Source organism: Phascolarctos cinereus, unplaced genomic scaffold, assembly GCF_003287225.1.
Source record: "Phascolarctos cinereus isolate Bilbo 61053 unplaced genomic scaffold, phaCin_HiC Scaffold_726;HRSCAF=1367, whole genome shotgun sequence".
Lineage (NCBI taxonomy): Eukaryota > Metazoa > Chordata > Mammalia > Diprotodontia > Phascolarctidae > Phascolarctos > Phascolarctos cinereus.
In genome coordinates this window covers 366,735,225-366,761,047 of record NW_027556098.1, presented here as the reverse complement: position 1 = coordinate 366,761,047, position 25,823 = coordinate 366,735,225, and the positions used below count along the sequence as shown (strand labels likewise).

The 25,823-nt window shown below is 44.9% G+C and overlaps 1 protein-coding gene and 1 long non-coding RNA gene across 3 annotated transcripts; one reads left to right on the top strand and one right to left on the bottom strand.

The window, feature by feature from the left end:
- Window positions 1–1,053: 1,053 nt before the first annotated feature.
- Window positions 1,054–20,005, bottom strand: PPIH (peptidylprolyl isomerase H). 2 transcript variants are annotated; one of them, XM_020983428.2, is made up of 10 exons: window positions 19,896–20,004; window positions 19,366–19,430; window positions 17,623–17,646; window positions 17,281–17,325; window positions 17,126–17,168; window positions 15,481–15,573; window positions 12,238–12,325; window positions 11,939–11,979; window positions 11,588–11,677; window positions 1,054–1,225 (listed from the first exon to the last, which is right to left on the bottom strand). In XM_020983428.2, exons 1-9 carry the CDS (start codon window positions 19,959–19,961, stop codon window positions 11,609–11,611), a joined length of 534 nt encoding a protein of 177 aa, XP_020839087.1. In that variant the 5' UTR covers window positions 19,962–20,004; the 3' UTR covers window positions 1,054–1,225; window positions 11,588–11,608. The 2 variants fall into 2 exon arrangements, with proteins under 2 accessions (XP_020839087.1, XP_020839088.1); XM_020983429.2 differs by lacking the exons at window positions 1,054–1,225; window positions 11,588–11,677; window positions 11,939–11,979 and adding an exon at window positions 11,998–12,124 and having other exon boundaries at window positions 19,896–20,005.
- LOC110206224 (uncharacterized) lies at window positions 1,206–12,128 on the top strand. Its single transcript, XR_002323842.1, has 3 exons — window positions 1,206–1,285; window positions 10,572–10,696; window positions 12,053–12,128. It is a non-coding gene; the product is annotated as an uncharacterized LOC110206224 (long non-coding RNA).
- Window positions 20,006–25,823: the final 5,818 nt, after the last annotated feature.

Sequence of the window (25,823 nt, the reverse complement as noted above, 5' to 3'; positions counted from 1 at the left end):
GTGGGCTCAGCCATACTGGAGCTCAAGTATGTTGTAGATAGCATAGTGGACCTTCTCTTTCCGGTGCTTGCAGAAAGACCTCAACCCTAATTGTCATTGGCCACAAAACTGGTGAATAAGGGGGGTGTGGCAGGGCAGTGCCATTTTTGTTCATGCACAAGGTGTGTCCATAGAGGAAGAATTTTGTGTGGTTCAAAAACTGGTCCCCAAGGCAATTCTTAGAGCTCCAAACTGGTTTTGAACAAGGGAAGCCTTGTTGGACTAAGAGCACATCACCAAAGTAATTGCTTTGAAGGCCAATTTATTTGCAAATGGCCTACTGGCTTAAATCTAGTTCCTATTCCTTGGAAATAGGAGCCCGAAGACTGACCATGCTTAGCCACTGCAGGTGATGGAATGGATAGAAAGTAAGCAGGTTCCTTGCTCCAGTGAAGTCTGAAAGGACAGGTGTAAAGTGGGGTGGTGAAGGCCTTTACCCAAGCTCTGTCACTCAGCCACTGGCAGTTTGATAAGTTACTGTACCCCAAGTAAAGTAGGAGCCTCCCTAATGCATAAGTTCTGACCTAGTTCTTTTATTGCAGACTGATGCTGCCAAGGCCTTCCAAAGTATTGTAACCAGTTTTCACTCTATCACCTGCAGCTTCTTTACTCAGACCTGGCCCTTTCCCTTGGTGGTCCTAAAGAGAATTATCTCTTTTCCCTGGAGGACAACTGCAGATTTGACACAACTTCTTAAAACCCTAAGCCCGCTACCTTCCTTTGGAATTCATCCCTCTCTTGAATCCTCTGTTATTCTCATAGAGCCTTATCTAAAAGATGAAACAGGAGAAAAGCAGTAGCAATGGAAGAAAACTAAAAGCCTTCTACAAGGAACACACATTTTTACCAGCTGTATTCTTCCTCAGTTCAGCTATGCTCCATAGCTACATGCAGCATTGCCTAGGAAAAAGAGACAGAGACGCTGGCCAGGAGGTGAAACCAGTTATCCCAGCAGGTCCAGCTTAGCCTGAGTGAATAGACTGAGGCTCCCCTTAGATATAGGAAAAAAAAAAAGACAACCAAAACACAAACTTTATTTACAGTTGAAAACTTAAAAATAAAAAGCTTGGGGTCCTGAATCCATGACAGGTCCTATCTCTTGATCACAAAGGCAGGCAGTAACCAAGGAAGCAAGGTGGGAGGCCAACCCATCTTCTCAGAAGCATCACCCAGGGCAAAAGGAAGCCTAAAACAAGAGAAACAAGGACTTCTGTGGGGGCCGGTGGAAGGAAACAACTCTGAACAGGTAGGATGAACCTGGGCAGCACTGAGGTTTGTGCCCATGTGAAGTAGTATAACAGAATATTGACCTTGGGAGTCAGAAGAACAAGACTCAATCCTGGCCCTGCTGCTAAGTTACGATGAGCCCCCTGGCCAAATCAAAATTCCCTAAATTTAGTTTCTTCATATGTAAAATGGGGACACCACTATTTGCAGTGGGTGACCAAATAGGATAATGCATGTTGCTGGAGTCCTTTTTTAAGAGTTCCCGGACTGTTATTAACAGCTATTATCTGGCACCTCTCAATGGCCTGCCTGAGTAGGGGCAATAAATAATAGAAAGTAGGGGAGTATTCCTGCCAGAGGGAAATCCTAGAGTTAGGCAGAGCTGAATTAGAGTAAAGCTTGGCAGAGCTTAGGATAAGAACTGAAGCAAACTTTAGCAAAAAGCCCTAGGACTGGAGTCAAGGGTTAGATCCTGTGGGAGGGGCAGGAAAAGAGAAAGGAATGGCCCCACCCTTCCCTTCCCTTCCACCTGGGGGTGGCCATGCACCCTGATATTGCTCAATCAAGGCAGATGGCCTGAATCAGTTCCTTCTCACCTCCTCACAACTTCTAGCGCTTTGGAATAACTTTGGAGTTTCAGGTTTGAATTCTGGGCCATAAAGTGGCCCTTTAGCCTTTGTAAAATGCACAACAAACATCTCTTGCCCCACCGTAATGGCTATTGACACTGCAGGCAGTATCTTGGGTGGGGCTGGCTGGATCTGGGGCACAGGCTAGGCCTGACTGCGTCAGGATCCAAATCCCTGTGCTTGCTTCAGAATTTTGAAAATATTTGTTGACTTTGAACTGGATAATGCCTGAAGTAAGGTCAGGCTAAGCCCTCTTGTATCCTATCCCACCCAGCAGGCCTGGCCTGAAGACAAAATATCCTCTGGGAGTATACCCTTGACTCAGGGTTTCAAATACACCAGGACTTACTATGTGGCAGTATAGTTTAATGTAAAGAATATTCTGCTCCACGAGTCGGGAGACCTAGCTTCAAATCTTGTCCCCCATTAATGGCTTTAGAAAAGTCATTGCCTATTTCTGGGCTTCAATTTACTCATTTGCACAACAAAGGATAGGACCTTTCTTCCTGTTCTTAACATTCTAAAATTCTACATGGCACAAACAAGTATTTGTTGAACAAATGCCCAACCTCCAATGTGCCCTGGATGGATATTTTCACATGAAACCCCCCACCACCCCAGGCCCTATATCCACCTTTACATTCTCCCTAAGAAGTAGGAGGCAGGTGCAGAAAAGTAAATAAATGGAAGGGAATCTGCCTAGACGGGCAGCACTGGGGAATGCTACCACATCATCCCGAAGGCTGTTTCTCTTCTTGTTCTTCCAGTCCCTCAAAACAAGGTACTGCAGGCATTAGTTCTGTTCTAGGAGCAACTCAGGATGCCAGCTGAAAGCAGCCAGAGTTCCATGCCTCTGGCAAGCTTTTTCATTCTTGGAAAAATAAGGGACTCCTTCCCTCACTAAACTGCCCTGTGACAGACCCAAGGGCTCAGACCTGCTAAGTCTTGCAGGTGTGGCCTTTACAATGACCCTGAAATAGGAGATGAGCCTCTAACTTTAAGCGCTGTCAAAGGCCCAAGTGTGGAACAATTAGGCTATGATAGACATCTAGGAGCTGGAGCAAAAGTGTTTCTGAGAGACCATCTATTCCCAGCCCTTGCTTTTGACAAAGGAAGAAGCTGAGTGCTATAGAGGGGAAGGGACTTGCTTTGCAGAAGTCTTTACCAAGTGGAAACACCACTGGACTGAGGTTCCAAACTCACTTTAACACTTACTAGTTCTTCGATCATGGGTCAGTCATTTAACCTCACTCAGAACTTCAGTTTCTTTATCTGTAAAATGGGCCAAATATTTGTAAAACTTAGTAGGGCTACTGTGACACTCAAATATGATAATGTATGTGAAAGTACATATGTCAGTGTCAGCCATTATATTGCCCAAGGTCTCCCTGTCCCTTCATGACCCAACTGAGGTCAGTAAATAAGCATTTATTAAGTGCCTGTGCTTAGTAAGCACTGTGCTAGGCTCTAGGGATACAAAGAGAGGTAAAAGACAGTCCTCTGCCCTCAAATAGCTCACAATGGGGGAGACAAGCAGCAAACAAATTATATACAAACAAGCTAGATACAAGAATAAATGGGAAATGAGATGGCATTCCTGAAGAAGTTGAGATTTTAGCAGGAGCTCAGAAGAAGCCAGGAAGGCAGTAGGTAGACATGAGGAGGGAGAGCATTCCAGGTAGAGAAAATGCCCAGAGCTAAGAGATGGAGCATCCTGTTTGAGGAACAGCCAGGAGGCCAGTGTCACTGCTCTGAAGAATACATGTTGGGGTGTGTAAGATATCAGAAGACTGGAAAAATGCAGGGAGGGCTAGGTTAGGAAGGACTTTGAATACCAGAGGATTTGATCTTGGAGATGATAGGCAGTCACTGGAGTTTTATGGAGTATGAACGTGATATGATCACACCTAAGCTTTAGGAAAATCACATTAGTTAGTGGCTGAATGGAGGACAATTCATCGATTGAGGTAGTCAGACCCTCCAGCAGCTGCTGCAGTAGTTCCTGTGAGTTGATGAAGGCCTGCACTAAAAGGGGTAGCAGTGTCAGAGGACAGAAAAGAGGCATATTCAAAGAGAGGCTGCAAAGGTGAAATCCAAAAGCCTTAGAAACAGCTTGGATATGGCAGGGGAGGAGGGCTGTGAGAGATGGTGAGGAGGCCAGGACAACCCCTAGGTTGGAAATCTGAGGGACTGAGACGATGGTGGTGCCCTTGTAGTAACAAGTTAGCTGGGAAGGGAGGAGGGTTTAGAGGCCGCATGTGGTTCTCTAGGTCCTCAAGCACAGCCCTCTGACTGAATCCAAGCTTCACAGAACAAATCCCCTTAATAAGAGGATTTGTTCTGTAAAATTGGTCTCAGTCAAAAGGCCGAACCTAAGGACCTAAAAGGCCACATGTAGCCTCAAGGCTGCAGATTCCCCACCCCTGGTTTAGGGGAAAAGAAAATAAATTCTTTCTTGGTCTTGTTGAATTTAAGACATCTACTGGACATACAATTCCAAGTTGTCTGAAGGGTAGTTAAAAATTCAAGATAGAAAGCCAGCAGAGAGGTTAGCAGCTAGATAAGAAGACTGGAGAATATTGAGATAATTAAAGGGGCATGATCCCCTTTGGAGCCTTCCCTGATATCTCCCCAATTCCCAGACACACGAACACACAAATGATCTCTCCCTTCTCACATTTCTCCCACTCTCCCTGGACACCTATCTCTTTCCCTTCTGTGCCATCACCGTTTGTGTATTTGTCTTTCTCATCCTGACCTCCATTCAATGATCAGGGCTTTGAGAGGAAGGCATCAATCTATCTCCAGCCCTGAGCACAAGACCCTGCAGAGAGCAGTTAGTCAATTAGCATTTATTAAGCATCTACAGGCACTGTGTTAAGAGCCGAGGATACAAAGAAAGGCAAAAGACAGTCCGTCTTTAAGCAGGTCACGATCTAATGGAGAGGACAACGTACAACAAGGTAAACACAGGATAAACAGAAATAATCACCTGAGGGAAGGCACTAGAATGAAGAAGCGTCAGGAAAGTCTTCCTGTAGAAGATGGGATTTTAACTGAGACTTGAAGGAAGCCTGGAGGTGGAGATGAGGAGAGAGAGCATTCCAGGCCTGGGAACAACCCGTGAAAATATCAGGAGTCAGGGAATGGAAAGTCTTGTTTGAGAAACAGCCAGAGGGCTGGTGTCACGGGATCCAAGATTACAAGTAGGAGGTGAGGGAGAGAGGAAAGTGTAAGAAGGGTGGAAAGGCAGCTGGGGGTCAAGTAATCAAGTGCTTTAAAAGCCAGATCCCAGAAGCAACAGGGAGCCAAAGAAGCTAACATGGTCAGACCTGTGCTGTAGGAATATCAATTGGACAAGTGAGTTTAAGATGGAATGAAGAAGTGGGGAGACTGGAGGTAGGGAAACCCATCAGCAGGTACTGCAAGAGTCCAGGTGAGAGGGGATAGGGGCTTGCCCCAGGGGCAAGTGTCCAAGGAGAGAAGAGGGCATATATGAGAGCTGTTAGAAAAGTGTAAACCACAGGCCCTGAGGACTCATTCATTGCATGGGGGGGTGAAAGGGAATAAGGAGTCATGGGTGACACCTCAGCTGCAAGCCAGGATGACTGGGAAGATTTGCCATACCCTTGATATCCGAGAGAAGGTAGGGGGAAGAGGAAGGTTTTGGGGGAGAAAGAGAGCAGTTCAGTTTTGGACATGTTGAGTTTAGGATGTCTAAAGAACATCCAGTTTGAGATGCCTAAAAGGCAGCTCAAGATATGAGACTAGAAGCTAGAGAGAGGTTAGAGAAGGATAAGGAGATTTGAGAATCATCAACATAGAGAGGATAATTACATCCTGGGGAGCTGCTGAGATCACCACATGAAATAGCACTGAGGAAGAGACGAGGGCCCAGGACAGAGCCCTGGGAGACAAGTAAGAGTGACTGGGAGTGACCTGGACGAAGAGCCAGCAAAGAAGACAGAGAAGCAGTCCGACAGGTAGGAGGAGAACCAGGAAAGAGCAAGGTCATGAAAACCTAAAGAAAAGAAAGTATCCACAAGAAGAGGGTGCTGGACAGTGTCAAAGGCTGCAGAGGAGTCAGAGAAAATGGATCTATAGCAGGTACTTGTTAGACTGAAGAGTTCCACCCTCTTCCTGACACATTCATTCTACGGCATTAGAAGGACACCAGAGGTCCTACAAGACCGAACCAAGGTTACCTAGTCCAAAGCTCTGCCTGAAATGTGAAGCCCTATTATAGTATCATCAGGTAGGCAGTGGCCATCCATCCTTTTGAGCCCAAGAACCTTCTCCCTACCTATTTCAGAGCTGTATATGATCTTTGGCTTGACTTTCCATCTGATTTCCTAGGGATATCAAATTGAGAATAGGAGGAGTCCTACAGATCACCTGCTCTACTCCCTACTCTCCAGTCCAGAGAAGGGAAAGAACCTACCAAGGTCAAATTGGGAGCAAGCAGCAGTGATACATCCAGGCCAAAACTAGGTCCTTCCAGAATGGATCAATCTCCTCCTAGAATTTGCTTCCACAGGCTAAAACTCAACGATCCTGTTTATCTTACCCTTAGTCCTCAGGTCTCTATTCTAACCTGGGCTAAATAAATAAATAAAAACCTGTGTCCCCAGCAGTCAAGCATCGATAGAGCTTCTGTCTCTGATTAGCCATAGCAACTTAAGGGACAAGACTTTCTTATGGATACTGCTTAATTCCCTGTTGGGCAGAAAAGTGTGCCTGAGGAGAGGGAGAGAAAATCAGAGTAAAGCCCCACTAAGGGACATCTCAAAGATCCTGGGCTAGAAAGGCAAGAATATGCCCCAGCTCTACCATGGGCACACTGGGAATCTGCCCATCCAGCTCATCTGCTCCACTAGGTGCTCTGAATCTACCTTGTGACTTCCTCCCTGAGCACCATGGTACATGCTGGTTCACTTGCCAGGAATGCCATTCCCTTCTGCTGTGAATCTAGCTGAATTCTTCCACCTCTTCAATACCCAGCTCCAACTCCCCCATCACCAGAAAGCGTTCATTCCCTCTGGCCCCAGCTTGGAGTCATGTCCCACTTCTGCAAACTCCCACAATCCTGTCTCTGCCAAACCTCTGTCATTCAGCATCTAAGGCCTGGTACCATGAGTTGATGGCTGGGGGGGTGGGGGTGGAGACAGGATGGAATGGGGATTCCAGTGGTGAGGGAACACCCGGACCTATGATTTCACCAATGTAGCAGGAAAGCCTCTGTGGAGAAATGCTCTGAGAGATTGAGGGACCTGCCCAGCATCAGAGAGCAAGAATGGATCCAGTCAGAACTTGGAACTCAGGTCTTGACTCCAGGGCAGGCCCACCTGCTCTCACCTACACTGTACATCTTTTTACCCTAATTACTTGGGAAACTTCTTGAGGGTCAAGCTTTGATGCTTGCATTTCTACGTGTTCCTTGGCAAGGCCAAGCAGGCAGTCAATACAGAATTTTGGATTAGAATAGCTGAATAAACCCCATAAGAATTGGGAGGAAAGCTTGGTTCTTATTGTAAGGCTGTTCTCAATAAATAAGCATTAATTAAGCACCTACTATATGCCAGACTCTGTGCTAGGTTCTGGGAAGTATAATGACAAAAATTAAAATAGTCCCTGCCCTCGGGGGCTTACATTCTTTCAAAGGAAATTATATGTATCTAAGTAAATTCCAAGCATACTTATATCTGGAGGAGCAGGGCCCATAATATTCCCTATGCAGGGTTAGAGCAATATAATGAAAACAGCAGTAAGCTGAAAATTAACTTACAGACAATACAAAAGCAGTCAAAATAGCACAGGCTACTACATAAATTAAATAAAGCCATAATAAAATTCATGTGAAAAAACAGAAGAGCAAGACTAGGAAAAGAACTACAGAAAAGAAGTAACCACCAACTTTCAGTATGTATTGTAAAACAGTAATTATAAAAACTAGCACAGGATATAAAAACCTGCCAAAGGAACCGACAGAAGAACTGCAACACAGAGCTGAATGTATGACTGAATGTCAATGGTTCTACTTACAAATGTCTGATAAATACATCAATGGCAAAAACCTCGGGACATTATCATCCAATGAATTATGTTTGAAAACCTGTCACGTACACAATGAAAAAGGGGCTCAGAGTCCTACCCAAAACCATACACTACAATAAACTGTGGATAAGTCAATCAGTCAATAAGCATTTATTAAGTGCTTATTGTATGGAGGCACTGTATTAATTACTGGGGATGCACAAAGAGGCAAAAACACGGTCCCTGCCCCCAAGGTCACATTCTCACTGCTCACATATAAACAACTATGCACACATACGATGTAAATGGGAGGCAATCTCAGAGGGAAGGACTCAAGTGGGGGAGGGTGGAATAACTAGGATAGTTCTCTTAACATAGAATGGAACCTGAGCCTAGTCCTGAAGCCAGGTAAAACTAAGAGGTGAGGTGAGGTGACGTGAGGTGACGTGAGGTGAGGTGAGGGTTGTACAACATCCTAGGCCTGAGCGACAGCAAGGACCATGGTATGAAGTGTCTCATTCAAGAACCAGCAAGGAGGCTGGTGTTGCTGGATCCTGGAGTATATGGAGAAGAGTAAAGTGTAAAAAGACTAGGAAGGTAGGAAAAGGCCAGGTTTTGAAGGTCTTTAAAAAGCAAAAAGAGGATTTCATATTTGATCCTAGAAGTAACAGTGAGTAATGAGGTGAAATGGTCAGACCTACACCTTAGAAAGATCTTTCGTGGAGGATGGATTACAGTGCAGAGAGGCCAACCATAAGACAATACTGCATAGAACAGGCGTGAGGCAAAGATGGCCTGCACAGGGATGTCAGCTGTGAGTGGACAGAAGCAGACATGGCACAGAAGCAGATATGTTTTAAAAACAGAAACAGCAAGGCTTGGTAATAGATTCAATATATTGGTTAAGTGCAAATCAGAAGTTGAAGATGATGCTGAGGTTGTCAGCCTAGGTAACTAGGGAAATGGTTGCTACCTAGATCAGGGGTCAACAAACTATGGCCCATGGGTCAAATCTGGTCTGCTGCCTGGTTCTGGACGGCCCGTAGGGAAGTTCTGAAGAAGGGAAGATTTGGGGGGAGAGATAATTCTTTCTGTTTTGGACATTCTGATTATGAGATGTCTCTAGGTCAGGATATACATATGAGAGTTCCAATAGGCAGCTGGTGAAGGAAAGCTGAAGATCAGGAGAGAGGTCAGGGACAGACGAATAGATCTGACAATCATCTGCACAGAAATGACAATTGAATCCAAGGGAGCCCACATTATCAAACAAGGTAGATTAGAGGAAGAAGAGAAGAGATTCTAGTTCAGATCCTTGGGGAACATCTATGGTTACTGGGCATAACCTAGATGAAGATTCAACAAAAGAGTCTAAGAAATGGCCAGACAGGTAGGAGGAGAACCACGAGAAAGCACTGTCAGGAAAATCTAAAAAGAAGACTGACAAGGAAAAGGTGATAGTATCAAAGGCTGCAGAGAAGTTAAACAAAGGATGGGGATTGAGAAAAGGCTATTAGAAGTTTAGGTAGAATGATGAGGCTGGAAGCCAGACTACATAAGAGAGTGAGAAGAAAGGAAGCAGAGGCACCAATTGTAGTTAGTCTTTTCAAGGACTGTAGCCATAAAAAGGAGAAGAGACATAAGGAGATAGCTAGTGAGGATGGAAGGCTATGGAGTGTTAAGGATGAGGGAGACATGGGTGTATTTGCAGGCAACAGATACGGAAGATTAGTGAAAGACAGGGTGCTAGAGTGGACCATCTGTCAGAAAAGAGAGGATAGAATTAAATCAAGGACGCATGTAGAGAGGTTTTCCTTGGCAAGGAGAAGGGCCTCTTCATGTGCAAATGGTGAAAGAGGAAAGTGGGATACCTCTGAGTGAGACGAGATGCAAGAAAGAAGAGGCAGCTCTTGGTAAATGGCTTCATTTTTTTGTGAATTATGAGGTAAGGTTTTCAGCTAAAAGGGATGAGAAAGGCAGGTACCACGGAGGGCTAAAGAAGAGAGGAAATGGTCTGGAATGGCCTCAGTGATGAGTGGGCTAGTGGACTGATTAGAAAGGTATAAGTGGCATAAGCCTTGCTGCAGTGAGGGCCCAGTTGAGATGAAGTAACAAATTCACAGTGGACTCAGTTGAGTTTCTCCAGCCCCATTCAGTAGCACGTGCAGAGGAGCAGAGACAACGGAGTGTAGGCATTATCCAAGGCTGGGGCCTGGCAAGGCCTAGCTGGTGAAAGAAGTAGAAGATAGTGTAGAGCTGAGCTGAGAAGAGACTGGAGCCAATGCAGGGGTGATGGCCTGGGAGGGAACAGAAGGCTGGGGGACTAGAAGTCAGGTAAGAATGAAGAAGAGGTTGCGGGGATGCCAGGCAGAGGGAGAAGTGGAACAAAAAAGGATCAGATAAAGGAATTCTAGGTCTGTAAAACAGCCAAAATTAGCTCTACTTGTAGCATTCCATTGACTGGGGAATGTCTCCATAAACAGACATCTACTCACATGTCAGACTGTGATTAAAACATTAAAAATGGGAACAATGAAGATGACGAGGAAATATGGAAGACGTAGATGAAACAACATGAAACAAAACCAGTGGAATAAGAAAAACACATACATCTTTTGTTGGTGTTGGTTTTCTATATTTTAGCCAAAGATATGAACTTCAGAGAGAAAGAAAAAAACCAAAGGTTCGTGTACACAGGGAGAACACCAAGTCACGCCCTGACTGTGGCTTGGGCTGACTCAGCTGCCCGTGAATCCAGTCTTTTCAAGGTATTGATTTGCTTTATTGATTGGACCTTCTTTTTCTTCTTTTTGTCTTTAAGAATACTGTTTGTTATATGGGATAGCTCTCTCAGAGGTGGAAGGGTACTAGGGAAAACTATGATGCTATTTAAAAAAAAAAGCGATGAAGGTGGAATCAGGAAAACCTGGATCTGCATCCTATTTCTGACATTTCCTAAGCAGTGTGAACCTCCTCAAGGTAACTTCTTGATCTCAAATGCCTCATCTGGGCAGCTGGGGCACCATGGACAAAGCACTGGGCCTGGAGTCAGGAAAACCTGAGTTCAAATTCAGCCTCACTCACTGTGTCACCCTGGGCAAACTGAGTCACTGCTGCCTGCCTCAGTTTCCTCATCTGTAAAATGGGGATAATAGTACCTGCCTTGAAGAGCTATTGTAAGGATCAAATGAGATAACATTTGTCTAGCTTTTTACCACAGTGCCTAAATAAATGTTGGTTTAATAATTATTATTTGTAAAGTGCTTTACAAACCTTAAAGCGCTATACAAATGCTGCTTATCTTCAAGATGAGCATAGTTCCTGTAGCCTCCCAGAACTGTTCTAAGACCCAGATAAATGAATGTATTTTTCAATCTGAAAACATCATGTAGTCAGTGACTACAGTTATCATTCCAAAGACCAGGGGCAAGGGAGGGTCCCAAGAAGCCCTGGCCTCCCTCTCCTAAGAGACAACAGCACTGATGGCAGAAATGCCCTTCTCTTCCTAAGCTCTCTTCCCAGGCAGTCTCATTCATCCTCATGCTCGGGGCAGTTTCCAGTTACCCCCTGGGGACTCTGAGCTCCATGGGGAGCGGGGAGAGGGGTTTCAACCTTCTTGGTTCAGCCAAGCTAAGGTGGAAAAAAAAAATGCCATTTACCTGATTCAGCACTGATCTCCATCACATCTCCCCACACTGGGAGATGACCACAGGAAGCTTAGGCTTGTTGTTGGGTCCGGTGGGAACATTCTAGGGAAAGCAAGCAGAGTCCAAGTGAGCCAACACCCGCTGCACTGGGCTTCTGGTCCCAAGGATGCAGAGTATGCCCTCCTGTTCACTGAAAGTATCTCAGAGGGAAATGGAGGAATTAAGAAAAATAATGTAGGCTGGAGGCCACGACCAGGAAGATATCAACTTCCCTTTTTACAGATGAGGAAACTGAGGCACTCTGCTGATATCAGCTTTAAAACACAAGGTGACCCTCAAGGCAAGAAACCAAAATTCACTCACCTCAATTTTTCTCATCACTAGAAGTCCATCAATTATTTTTCCTGCGGAAAGAATCAGAGCTAAATGATATTGTTTCTTGTGCGCTCTCTCCGCGTCTCTCCCCCCATTCTGCAGCTGACTTCGAAGAAGCCCAGTGGCTCCATATCCAGAACACAGCAAATTCTGCATTTCAGGCCCCTTCAGGACCTGGAGGTGAAGACAGCCCATCAATAGAGCAGGTGACAAATGACAGCTCCAGGAACAGCCCCTTCCCTCAAAGCCCAAGCCAGCAGGCAGCTGGGTGCAGAACCTGAACTCACCAAACACTACGTGCTTCCCATCCAGCCAGTCACACTTGGAGCAGGTGATGAAGAACTGGCAGCCATTGGTACTGGGGCCGCTGTTTGCCTGATTTAAATTAAGGAATGTTGCAGTGACAAATAAAAGAACAGGGATGCCTCTGTCCTTCAAAGAGGGCTAGGTACCTGTGGACCTAAGGCCAAAGAAAGGGACTCTCTATTGGGTTACTTAGGCCCTGATGTCTCAACTAGACTATAAGCTCTTTGAGGGCAGAGGCCACACATTCTGCTTTGTCTTTATGCTTCATGTTGTATTTTACTTTGCTAATATATCGAGGCCGTTGGATATATGCTCCTTCCACTCCCTTATCCCACTCCTCAGAACTTCCCAGCCTCATCACTCATTTTCTTGCCTCTAAGGAAGAGCTCCTCCTACTCATGGCTCTGGATAATACCTAGGTCCTCAGTCTTGCTTCCTGTCTCCACCAGGAACTTCCTCTAGCAAGCCTTCCCTCTCCATTATTCCTTCCCATCAGCTTATTAACACTGACAGATCTCCTGAATCCAAAGGTTTCTCTTGATCCTTCCTTTACGTCCAGCTACTAACTGTTCCATCTCCTTCTTCCTCTTTACCACTAAACTTCTTGGTAGAATTGCTTATACTAAGAAACTTCATTTCCTCCCCACCCACTCTCTCCTCAACTCTTTGCTGACTGGCTTCCTGTGTCACAGATCTGTTGAAATACTCTCTCAAAGGTCACCAGGAATGCCTTTGTCACCAAATCCAATGACCATTTAAGGGCCTTGTCTGACATCGTGGCTCCTGACCCTGCCCCACTAACTAATTCTACATAACTCCTCCTCCCTTGGTTTTCAAGATACTACAGGCCTCCTTGGTTCTAGTCTTTTTCTTTTAACTACTCCTTCTGTTTTTCTGGGTTCTCTTCCTTCCTGGCATCTTCAGGTCAGTGTTTCCTGAGATACCTATAATTTCTGTCTCCACAACAACTTTGAAATCTGTCCCCTTCTCTCCACTCAACAGGCAGCACCACAGTTTAGGCTCCCCAGGCACCTCATGCCTAAACTCACTACTGCTGGTTGGGCTCCCTACTTCAGTCCATTCTCTACTTAGCTGCCAAATCAATATTCTAAAGCTCAAATCTGACCAGGTGCATCTGCCTACTTAGTAAACCTCAATGGCGCCTTCTAGGAACAACTATCAACTTCTGTTTGGCTCTTAAGATCTTTCCAACCTGGCCTCCTCCCCCCTTTCCAGCCTTCGCACACATCCCCTCCTTCCCACTCCCCCGGACACACTCCAGGGCCTCCTAGCTATTTATCCCACAGGATGCACTCTCTCTCATCTATGTCTTTGCACTGGCTACCCAAGTGAATACAATGCTCCCCCTCCTAACCTCTTAGAACCCCTGATTTTCTTCAAAATGCAGCCAAGAGCCAACTTCTACAGATGGCTTTTCCCAAGCTCTCCTCTGCTCCCCCAGCTGCTAATGACTTCCCCTCTAAGGCTACCTTCCATCTCCTCTGGGTCTTATATTTACTGCTACATCTATTCTTGGCCATTAGAACATAAGCTCTTTGAAGGCAGGGGCTACTTTTTGCTCCTTTTCTATCACCGATGCTTAGTACATCCCCTGGCCCACACACAGTAAGCACTTACATAAATGTTTTTTGATTACAGCCTTGGCTCTCTTTCCATCTCTCTCTACACTCTCTCCCATGATAAACCTCACTCACTCTTCAGACTTCAGTAGATGACTGCCAATCCGGATCATCAGCCCCAACTTTCTCCTGAGCTCTATTTACATACTCCGCTGCCTAAAGGGTTATTTCTAAAGGGATGTTCCCATTGGCACGTCAGCCTCAACTTCTCCAAAATGGAGTTTGTCATCTCTCCCTCTAAACCTACTTGTCCTTCTGATTGTACTATCTCTCTTTGTAGCACTGGCACTCGGGCTATCATGTCTCCAATCCTGGGATTATCCTCAATCCCTTCCTCCTCCTCACCCCACATGGTCAAACAATAACCAGATCCTATTGATCCTATTTCCCCATTCTCTTCTCTTCTCTGCCTCTTCCTTTCTATTCCCACAGACACTACCCTCATACAGGCCTTCACCACTACCATCTTTCATACGGTAAATGCTTCCCACTGGGACTCTCTCCTTGCCTCCTCTCTATCCTTTATTCTGCCATCAGACTTTTGGTCTGATTTTGGTCACTTCCCTGCTCCACCCAAAACCACCCACTAGTCTCCTGTGACCTCTGGTCACAGCCTAACCCGGCTTCGATGCCACTCACCTGAGCTCATAGCGCACCCCTTCACATAATCGACACACCAGCCCACCTGAACCACTCGCTGTCCACTGTATGGGTCTCACACTTTCCCACTGTTCTAACCACTTGGCCTAAAATGTCCTTCTCCCCATTCCAGTGATTAGGTTCCCCACTGATTTTTTAAGCTACCCCTTCTAAGGTCAAATGCTACCTCTTCTAAGATACCTTCTCTTATTCCCACTCCCTTAGCCTCAGAGGCAACTAGTTGGTGCGGTGGATGGAGTGCTGGACTTGGTGTCAGGAAGACATGAATTCAAATACTGCCCCAGACATTTAACTGTGTGACTCTGGGAAAGTCATTTAACCTGCTGGATTGAACTGCTATTCTCCATAGCTCCAGACACAGGGCTGGGCACACAGGAGGTACAAACTAGGTAGCCCCCATTTAGCTGATACTCAACAACAGGGTCTAGAGCCATCTTTGACCTGTACCTGTTGGCATCACTAGCATCTGACCTCTAGAGAGGCATTACCAGGGCAACTACCACCTAATTCCACAAAGGGAAGGCTGGCAGGTTGCTTGCTGTGCTTGGCTACTGTGGCACTCTTATAAATATGACACTGGGGACAGCATGAGCAGCGGTGAGCCCCAGGACATCCTTTCCTATTGGGAGACTCCAAGGGAGAGAACCAATGACATATTCTGACTCAAAGAAAGCACACCTGGGAAAGCAAAGGAGAAAACCAAGCTTGGCCACAACTTTTTCAAGGCCACCTTACTCAGACGAGTTTGAGCTCAGGTCCAAATGACACAGAACTGCCTATGTGGTGGACTAGCTTGTCCCCAAGGATGAGAGGATGCTGAGTGGCACAGCTGGGCCTAGAGTCAGGAAGACTGGAGTTTGAATCTGGGCTCAGACACTTACTAGCATTTAACAATGCCCCAATACCTCTACTGGATATACATACCATGGAAAGCAGACCTGGAGCTGAGTGCCTCAATTTAAAGTTTTCATCTGCAAATGGTCCCCGGTAAATGCTTGCAACTCCAGTGCCATCTCCCTAAGCAGACAGAGAAAAGAAAGAAAAGACCTCAAGGGAAGGCCATTAAATTTCTTCTAAAGAGAAACATTTCTCTGCTCTCAGAAAGAAGTGGGGAATGTAGGGAATGCTGCATACACAGTCAAGCTGCATAAAGTGACCAGAACTGGTCTTCTCTGTTACAAGGCAGGGCTCAATGGGGGGGGGGGCTCAGAGAATGAGAAAAACCAGAGGTATCAGTAAGACTTTTTAAAGTCCATTGGTTGCTTTCACCTTAGAGGTTCTCCAATGACCAATCAGTTTCTACCCAACGAAGTCCATCCTAGCAGAGAGCCAAAAGCCAGGGCACCAACCACAACAGAATCACAGATATAAGAGTATGTGGGTCGAAGTCAGGCTTCTAATCTGATGGATTCAAGGGTGTGTGAAGCAGGGAAGATAGAGCCTCTGGGTTAGAAGCTTGTGCCCTAGAGGCAGTGAGAACCCCAGGGATTAAAGACTTGACTAGGGACATAAACAGAACAGGCTTCCCCAACACTGAGGAGGAAAGGAGACCGCGTTGTACACACACATTAGGAAGGGTCACCACAGACCTCAGGCCACAATGAAGTGTGCCCCTCTGACGGAGACAAGAATTACCCATCTTTTAAAGCTCACCTCACGTGCACCCACTACACAGGCCAGTACTTGGTGTGTCACTCTTCTAGTGCAAGTTAAGCCATCGTGAGCATGACAATGATCTGTTGGGTTGTGTGTGTTTTATCTACCAGCAGACTGAGCTCTACCAGGGCAGTGACCATCTTTTATCTTAGTTTATCACATAACTTAATTTTGTTGAAGGAATGAACAATGAATGACTAAATGAATATGACAGAATCTGGATTAAAGCCAGAGCAATGCAAAAGTTATTTGGATTTACAACTCCATGTGCATTTGGTTAAAAGCCAGCAAATAAAACCATCACCAATTTGGCTCCCTCACTTGGGATGAGGAGGAGAGAAAAATCAGTTCCTCACCATAATTTCCTAAGTAGTTCTTCCCATGTCCTTCCATCCCTGTGGTTACATATTCTGTTCCTCTCCAGAAGTGAGGGCAAAGAAGGTAACCAAACAGACCATTTGCATCCCAGACTTTGGAAAGTGTCCACTCAACCTTGCCTCCCTTCTAGGCCTTCCCCACACCATTCTATCCTGCTCTACAGTAGGGCTGAGAGTAGGGAGAGAGGGATGTCTGCCAGGGGGCAATGCAGAGCCAAGAATTTGGTTTATTGCTATGGGGTCTGTGGATTACTATAGAGAAAGAAAGATGATTGAGAGAACTACCATGCATCATAACACTACACAAATGGATTTGTGACCAAAGCCAAACAAGAGAAATAGATTCAGTCTGTCCTCAGAGATGCTCACTCATTTGGTAAGGAAGTGAGCAGCACAGAAAGTGCCCTCCGCTACCGCCCCTTCCCCCAATCACTCTTCTCACAACTGCCTCTCTGGTACATCAGACAGTGAGTCACAGAGGGGGTAAAGCAGAACTCTGGCAAAGCTGGAACAAGACAAACTTACACAATACTTACATTTACAAAGTCTCCTCCTTGGATCATGAAATCTTTTATAACCCTAAAAACAGGACAAACAAAAGGATCAGAAAGGAGAAAATGACTTAAGGCATACAGGGAGGTGGCATACTCAAGGGGGGACAGCCACCCCCCATCCCAGCCCCAAACTTTACCTGTGAAATGTGCTTCCCTTGTATCCAATAGGGACTCCATCTTTCCTACAACCAAGGAGAAAGATGCAAAATGGAGGGACTGCAAGCAATCCTAGGCCCATCTATAAAGCATCCCCAAGACAGAGAAAGACCCTCCAAATTAATTCCCTAAACTGCCTCTGGGGAAGTAGGAAGATAGGGTGATTGACTAGAAGAGAAAAGTGACAGGCAGGGCCTGCATCCCAGATCCCAGCAATTCCCTTAGGCCCTGATGGCAGCTTCCCAAGGGAACTGACTCCAGCTTTGGGCAGGAGGCTTCCACCCAAGCCATGCCTGAGGGAAATAAGCATTTTGTAGACCAACCTGAATTCTCCTGTGCAGAACTGCCTAAAAGAAAGAAAAAAAAATTATCAGCAAAACCATATACACTGAGAGACCATAGGAAAGAGAAACTTTGACCTGGGAGTAGGGGTAAGGGAGCGAGAGATAGCAGCCATCTATAAACAAAGGTTCACACATGCTCACACACATACATGGATATGTTAGCTACAGAGGGTCTCTCTCAAGGGCTCTTGTGTGTGTTTGTATGTATACAACCAGACACTGTTTATAGGCCATCACATATACAGAAATGACAGTAACAAAATAATCACATACATTAGAGACAGGTACCCAACAACAGGGATTCTGCTCTTCTCTCCCTGCCCCCACGTATTGGGAACAAAAAGATGGGAAGACAAGCAGAGAGGGGCTCTCCCCACCTCATGAACAAAACAATATAAAACAAAAAACACCACCTTGGAGGAAAATGGGAAGAAGTAGGAGTGAAGGGTGTTTGGCACACCTAGGTCTCAAGTTATGTTACACAAAGCAGTAATCATCAAAACTATGTGTCACCAGAAAATATAAAAAAGTGGAACAATGAAAAAGCTTAGCAAAGCAAAACTTAAGAATCATATCAGTACAGCATCCCATGTTTGACAAACCCAAGTACACAAAATACTGGACTCTTTACTTGACAGCAAATACTAAGAAAACAGGACAGTAGTAGGATTGGATCTCAAGTCAAAGGACCCTTTCTGCCTTGGATACTTGCTACCTGAGGCACAAAACCTTCCTGAAGATAAGATTCTTCATCTGCAAACAGAAGGGTTTGGAACACTTTGTGGTCCCTGAAGTTCCTTTCAAGTCAAGAACTTGATCGTAAAAAACAATCTAAATATAAAATGTTGCAAAAAAAAAAAGAAATTAGAGGGGCATGGAGGTCATCTTTCACAAATGTGGATTAAATAATTAATATGTAACCAGCTGCAATATATACAGAATATTAAAGAAAAAAATGGACAATTTCAACTGCAAAATTAAAAAGGGTTTACAAAAACAAAAATGTAACTAGAAAAAAAGGAAAAGATACGAATGGGAAAAATATTTTCATTAAACCTATCTTATGATAATCTAACATCCAAAATCTACTGGGAATTATTGCAAACTTCTCATATTAGAAGTCACCAAGACTTTGGAGTCATAATCTTAAGAGAAATATCTAAGATTATGGAGTCACATATCTATAACTCCAACAGATGTGTGGTCATGGGATAAAGATAAGTAGATGGAAAGACAGCATTAAGTGCTTACTATGTGCCAGTTTTCAAAGATACATAAGCCATCAATACCGTCTTCTGAAAAACTGCCAAATTACTAATGATCGAAAGAAGGCAAATGAAGACAAAATGAGATCGGTCACATTGGCAAATATGAAAAAATGCAAGGATAGCAGGGGATGACAGGATTCCTAAAGTACTGCAGGTACCCGTGAGTTGACCCAACTTATTTGGAATTATGCAAGAAAAGATGCAGAACCAGGAATACCCTTTGACCCAGAAACCCCATTAATGGGCTTATACCTTAAAGCAGAGTATGGGGGAAAAAAGTCAGACTGTAGGGAAGAAAGATGCTACGTCCTCCCAGACGGACGCTGACACTGACGAGACACCGATAAGGTTAAGGACACAGTTACAGGGGCGAAGACTCCTTCCCTCCCCCACCTCCCCACGCCCTGCTTGTCCCACAGAATTCGGGGGTGGGGGTGGGAGGTACTTCCCGGACCTGAAATTCTCCGCTGTCTTGGGCACGATGTCCGCAAAGAGCTCAATCTTCATTCGGCCAACCTCCTGCAGGGCGGGGCAATGCCAGGGCGTGTCAGTGACGTCACCCCTCCTCTCGGCCTCGGAGGGGCCCCGTCCCATCCCCCCCCCACCATGTTTGGTTCTGCCAATTCATTCTCCCCAGGCTCAAGAGTCTAGGTCACGGTCAGTCTGACCCATCCTGGGTTCTGATCTCTCTCCTTGTTCCCTGCCCGCCAACTCTACCCCATCTTCCAGCCCCTTGGTCCCGCCCGCTCCCCGCCCCTCCATCCTCGAGCCTCTTGGTCCTGCCCACGGTCCCGCCTGTTCCTCCGCCCTCTCCCCCCATCTCCCGGACGCATTGGTCCCACCCGTTTTTCAGACTTCACCCCCTTCCCCATGCGGTTCGCGAGGTTCTACGTGCTTTCCCCGCGCCCCCGGAGCAGCGGGCAGCTATCCCCTTCAGCCCTTTCCCCAGTCACCCTGGACTGCCTGGGTCCACCCCCGTCCCACCTGGCCACCGATGCTAACATCAAAGAAGACGATGGGGTTGACGGGGTTCGAATTTGCCACCGCCATGATCCCGACACGGAAGCGGAAGCGGACCGGCGCCGCCTCTGAGGTCGCTGAGTTGCTCCGGCAGCAGCGCAGGCGTACTGGATGCTGAGCGCCCGGCCCCGCCCCCTGGGCCGAGGTCGGGCTGGGCCTCGAGTCTCCGAGACGAAGAAGGGGCGGAGCTACGGAGGCCCGGTGGCCCAATGGCCATGGGGGACCCAGGACCTAGGAAGGCCGAACGCTGTACACGTGTCTCACATTTCTTTTGTCATTGTCCGATCCGCTGCTGCCATCTTGGTTTTTTCCCCAGCCCCAACCCCACAATATGCTTTCTCAAATCTTAAACTCATAAAACATCTATTACCTGCCTACTGTGTGTAAAGCCCTTGACAAACGCTTAAAATGAAGCCCTGGCATGTACCTACAGCCTTGCGGTACTGGAGGAGGTGCGGGGTTCGTATGTTTAGATGGAATTGAAACACCAACATAGATAGCGGGTTTGGTTGTAGACCACATGGTTAGGTGCATTAGACGGGTCTGGAACCATAGTTCTTACTAGGATCTGGGAACTCTGCCTTTGAGAAGCTTACAAGCCCCTTTTTGCTCTCAATATGATCTCTTGGTGACTTCATTTCACATCAGTTCAATTATGTCTATGCAGATGATCCACAGGTCTACATTGAAAAAGTGTGCTACTCCAGTAAACTATGTATCTTAAAATATATCACATTTATTGACGTAGGATGTCTACATGTATAGACAGGAGCCTGGGGCGGAGCCTTAGACAGCTCTGAAGTATTTCATATGCCTCTTCTGCATTGTTTTCCTTTGAGACAGAGGCAGTTAGTTAATAAATGCTTATTGACTGACTGAGGGATACTGGACTAGAATTATATCTATATGCCCCACTACATATTACTGGTCTGGGATCCTATTTTTTTAGGCTCAAAAGCTGCTAAGGTGCTAGCTTTCTTGGTTGCTCTCCCTTAAAAGAGGGAAGGTACCCCAGGCTCAAACCTGTTGACTTGACTCCTTCCCAGCCAAATGCTAGTTACTGGAAAGACCATCACAAACAGCAAATAGTGAGTAAACCCACTGATTCATGGAAATTGGATAAATTACACAGATTAGAATATTCCAGAAAATGAGCGAGAGTAAATGGGCTCTTTAGAGACAAAGATATCTTAGTTACATCAAGTGAAAGACATCTCATTCAAGGGGAAATGCCCCGAAGTCTCTAGGGACACAATCTGGAAATCAGGGACATTTTGAAAGTCAACTTCACCTATGTCTTTGCTGCTTCCAAAGTCTTTTTTCTCTTCCCTATCTGGTATTGGTCTCAAAGAGTGTCTGTAACGGCACTTGTTTTCCCTAGAAGGATGACTATTTCTCCTCTCCAAAACTGTTAAACCAAATCTGCCCCTCAGGCCATCATGGACAGTCACATTAGCACTCTTTCTACCAGTCCAGAATCACATTCTATAGGAAGCATACAATGAAAAGCGCTCTTTTCTAACCCAGCTTGATTGGAATTTGAGTTACATATGATAATCAGTTCTAGTCTCTCTCTTTCTTTCCCTGGTCTGCTTCTTATATTACTTATCTCTTGCCAAACCACAGCCCTGGATTACTCCCACCATCTGCCTCCTCTGTTCCTGGTCACCAGGAAGTCAAAAATGCTTTCTGGATATGTAACAAATTTAGATTATCCAATCTAAACTAAGCCCTCGTTTCAGCAAGGCAGTCTTCATTCTTTCTGAGTTAAGGACCATAACTCTACTGAGAATATGGAGGTGATTTGATGTGAGATCCCTCTTCTCATATTCTCTTCATCTCAAAACACATTAATACAATTTTCCATCCTCGCTTGTTTCCCCCCAAAACTCTGACAAAGAAGTGGCCCTTCTTGCTAAGGCCAACCATTTTTGTGTACAGTCTGTTCTGCTATAACTCTTGTTTTGAAAATGCAAATTTGTTCTAATGCAATTGATACAGTAGGAAACAATTTGAGCTTTCAATTTTGCTTATGTGCAGTTTTATCCATGAGAAACAGAACAAAGAAAACTATACCACTTCACAATAATACACAAGCAGAAACCTTTCTGAAGCCCACTTCCTCCAGCAAACTTTAGGTCTTTTTCAAGGCAAAGTGTCATATTTACTGCATGTTTGCTGGTGCAGTAGGGGCTGTAGAAGGCAGAGGAAGGCTGTCTGAACTCTATCTCCATTCCCCTCACATCTGAAACTGCATCCTTCCAAGCCATTCTCTTGCCCATGGCCATTGACTTTGCCGGCCTGTGCCCAGTGGGAACCAAGGTGCAGGCTGAACAGCAGCCCAAGGTCACAGATACTTTTTTATTGTAGTATTTAAACTTTTCTATTTTTAATAAGTTCTTTTTTTTTAATGTTTCACTGATGAAGTTTTTGAATGTTTTATTCCTTATCACATTTCCCCCATAAGTCCTGTGGTTTTTATTGCATGATTTTGCATATCATGGTGATTTTTAAAAAATGTATATCACATTATAGCAGAACTGGATGCATATTTGATCCCATTTTCTCCAGCAGATTGCATCCCTTCTCTTCCTATAATCGTCAACTTCTCCCTTTTTATTGGTTTCTTTCCCTACTGCCTTCAAATTCTCCCAAGGCTCCTCCACCCATAAAAACTTTCATTTAGACCCTACCATCTCCTCCAGCTATTATCCTTTATTTCTCCTCCCTTTCTAAGCCAAACTCCTTGGAGAATTTGTCTATACTTGATTCTTTTGCCTCAGGTTTCTTCCCACTCCTATCCATCCTCCATTCAGCCACCAAAGTGATTTTCCTAAAACTCAGGTCTTACCAAGTCACACCCCCTACTCAATAAACTCCAGTGATTCCCTATTACCTTCAGCATCAAATACAAAATCCTCTGCTTTGTCAAAACCCAGCCCTCTCCTACCTTTCGAGTCTTCTTATACCTTACTCTACACCACATATTCTTCAATCCAATGCCACTGGGCTCCTTGCTGTTATATGAACAAGATACTCCATCTCTTTGCTCTGGGTGTTTTTTCTGGCTATCCCCTCATGCCTGATATCCATTGCTCTGCCTACTTACTGGCTTCCCTAGCTTCAAGTCTCAGCTAAAATCTCTTCTTCTAGAACAGTGCTTCTTTTTTTTTTTTTGGAGATATCCTTTTTATATGCATCTGGTCATTCTAATGGTACCTGTTCAAACTGAACTTTTCCTGTACGGATCAAGAGACAATGTGGCAGGAAGCCCTGTGTTCAAATCCTACATATGATATACTAGCCATCTGACCTCAGGCCTTCCCTCGGTTTTCATTTGCTCATCTGTAAAATGAGGACAATTAGACCAAACAGATGGCCTCGGAGGTCCCTTCCAGCTCTCTATGTGTGTGTGCCCATGGGCAAGTCACTGAACTTCCTCTGGCCTGAATTTCTTCTCCCATGAATGAGGGACTTGGATTAGAAGACCCTAATATTCTTTTTTTTAAAATTTTTTTCCTTTTTTTGTGAGGCAATCAGGGTTAAGTGACTTGCCTAGGGTCACACAGCTAATAAGTATCAAGTGTCTGAAGTCAGATTTTAACTCAGGTCCTCCTGACTCCAAGGCCAGAGATCAGACCTTAATATTCTTTATTTTTTTTATTTTTTATTTTTATTTTTTTAATTTTTTTCCCCATATGCTTTTGATTTGAAAATTTTTCTCCCTTTTTCTCCCCCCCCAAGACTGCGTACAATCTGACATAGGCTTTACATTTACATACCCATTAAACATATTTTCACATTAGTGAAGTTGTAAGTAAAAATTAAAACCAATAGGAGGAACCATCAGAAAGATGAAACAAAACTCAACAGAAGGTAAATATAAGTGATAGCGATTCAACTTCCATAGTCCTTTCTTTGGATGTGGACAGCATTTTCTTTCCCGAGGCCTCTGGAGATGTCTTACATCCCTGTAATGTTGAGAAGGGTTCAGTTTAACATTCTTAGTCATTGCATAACGTGGCTGCTATTGTGTACAAAGTCCTCTTGGTTCTGCTCACTTCACTCAGCATCAGACCATATAAGTCTTCCCAGGTTGAACAGTACTTCTTAAAGTGTGGGTCATAGGGGCAGGTAGGTGGTGCAGCAGATAGAGCATCGGCCCTGAAGTCAGGAGGACCTGAGTTCAAATCCAGCCTCAGACCAAACACTTGACACTAGCTGTGTGACCCTGGGCAAGTCGCTTAACCCCAATTTGCCTATAAATAAATAAACTGTGGATAACCCCATCTGGGTTGTGAAACTTTTGGCAACAGTAAAAGGTTTCTGAATGCACAATAACCAAAAATTAATTCAAAATCAATGAATCTCAGGTGTTTCTGGCAGTGCTTGCCCATGTTGCATTGTGTAGCTTCACTGAAGCCTTGGTTCTGAACACAGTGCATGTGCACTTTGTACTGCATGCCCTCAGTGAACCCTGCCGCCAAAACCAAAAAGTGGGCTGGAGTGGAAAAAGTTTAAGAAGCCCTGTTCTAGAGAAAGCCTTTCCCAATCCCTCTTAATTCTAGTGCCTTCTCTCTGTTCACTATTTCCTAGTTATCCTATATATAGTTTGCTCGTACATAATTTATTTGCTGTCTCCCCTGTTAGACTGGGAGCTCCTGAGGTCAGAGACCAACTTGTGCCTTTCAATGTATTCCCAGTGCACATAGTAGGCACTCAAGAAATCCTTGTTTGACTTTCTCTCTTCAGTGCTTTGCAAACTGCTTCTGATCTCTTCACTCAACTGAAAATACTATCTACAAAGTTACCAGTGATCTCCTAATTGCCAAATCTGACAGTCTTCTCTCAGTCCTTATCCTCCTTTACCAAGGCAGCTAGGTGGCATGGTAGATAGAGTGCTAGGCCTAGAGTCTTGAAGATTTTTTTTTATTGATTGATAATTGGCTAGAGTTCAGATCTAGCCTCAGCCATTTAGTAGCTCTGTGACCCTGGACAAGTAATTTAACCTCTGTCCACCTCCCCCATCTGTAAAATGGGGATAATTACAGCATGCACTTCAAGGGGCTGTTTGTGAGGATCACATGAAATAACATGTTTACACATGCTATCTACAAAATGGCTCTGCAAACCTTAAAATACTGTATAAATGCTAGCTCTTGTTATCAGTCACACTGTCTCAAATTTCTCACCGATTAAGTCCATACTACACACAACTACCAAAGTTCTTCCTTAAGCACAGATCTGACCATGTGACTCTCTTATTCAACACCAGTGATTTCCCATTGGCTCTAGGATCAAACATCATTATTTCGCTTTTAAAGCTCTGCACAACCAGGCTTCAACCTATATATATTTTCAGCACCGTTGCCCGTTACTTCCTCCCCCTCCCCCATGGTGATTCAGCCATACTAGTCTTCTGTTCCTCACATACAACATTCCTACTTCTAGATGTTTGCACTGGCCCTGCTACATGCCTAGAATGAATTCTTTCCTTCCTTCCCTGCCTCATAGATGCAGGCACTCTCTTCCTGAAGTCTTTCATTTCATGATCCCCTGAAATGCTAATTCGCTGCCTCCTGGAACCTCTTATTTTGATACTTTGTATTTATAGTCAATCACCTTGTATTTATGTTGTATCTACTTATACATGTAATTGTTAACCTCCGTTCCTTCCAAGTAGGAAGGGTTTCATTCTTTGTATTTGTACCTCAAGCACCAGGTATGGTAATGTTTGTGGTTTATTGCTACAGTCTCAGTCTCACATAACTGACTTCAATTACATTCCATACACAACACTCCCAGCTCAACTTTGGCCCGCCTCATCTCCTCAGTAGCTTCACTTACCTATTCCTTTACTCCTCCTCCTTTTGTTTTACCTTCACTTATTAG

What these genes read in the sequence shown, in the direction of transcription:
- PPIH (XM_020983428.2), bottom strand. Translation starts at nt 19,961, where the DNA reads ATGGCGGTGGCAAATTCGAACCCCGTCAACCCCATCGTCTTCTTTGAT. An exon ending in AAGACAGCGGAGAATTTCAG is followed by an intron (nt 17,647 to 19,365) that starts GTCCGGGAAGTA and finishes TCTTTCTTTTAG; the next exon opens with GCAGTTCTGCACAGGAGAAT. An exon ending in CTCCAGGTCTGCTTTCCATG is followed by an intron (nt 12,326 to 15,480) that starts GTATGTATATCC and finishes AATTTAAATCAG; the next exon opens with GCAAACAGCGGCCCCAGTAC.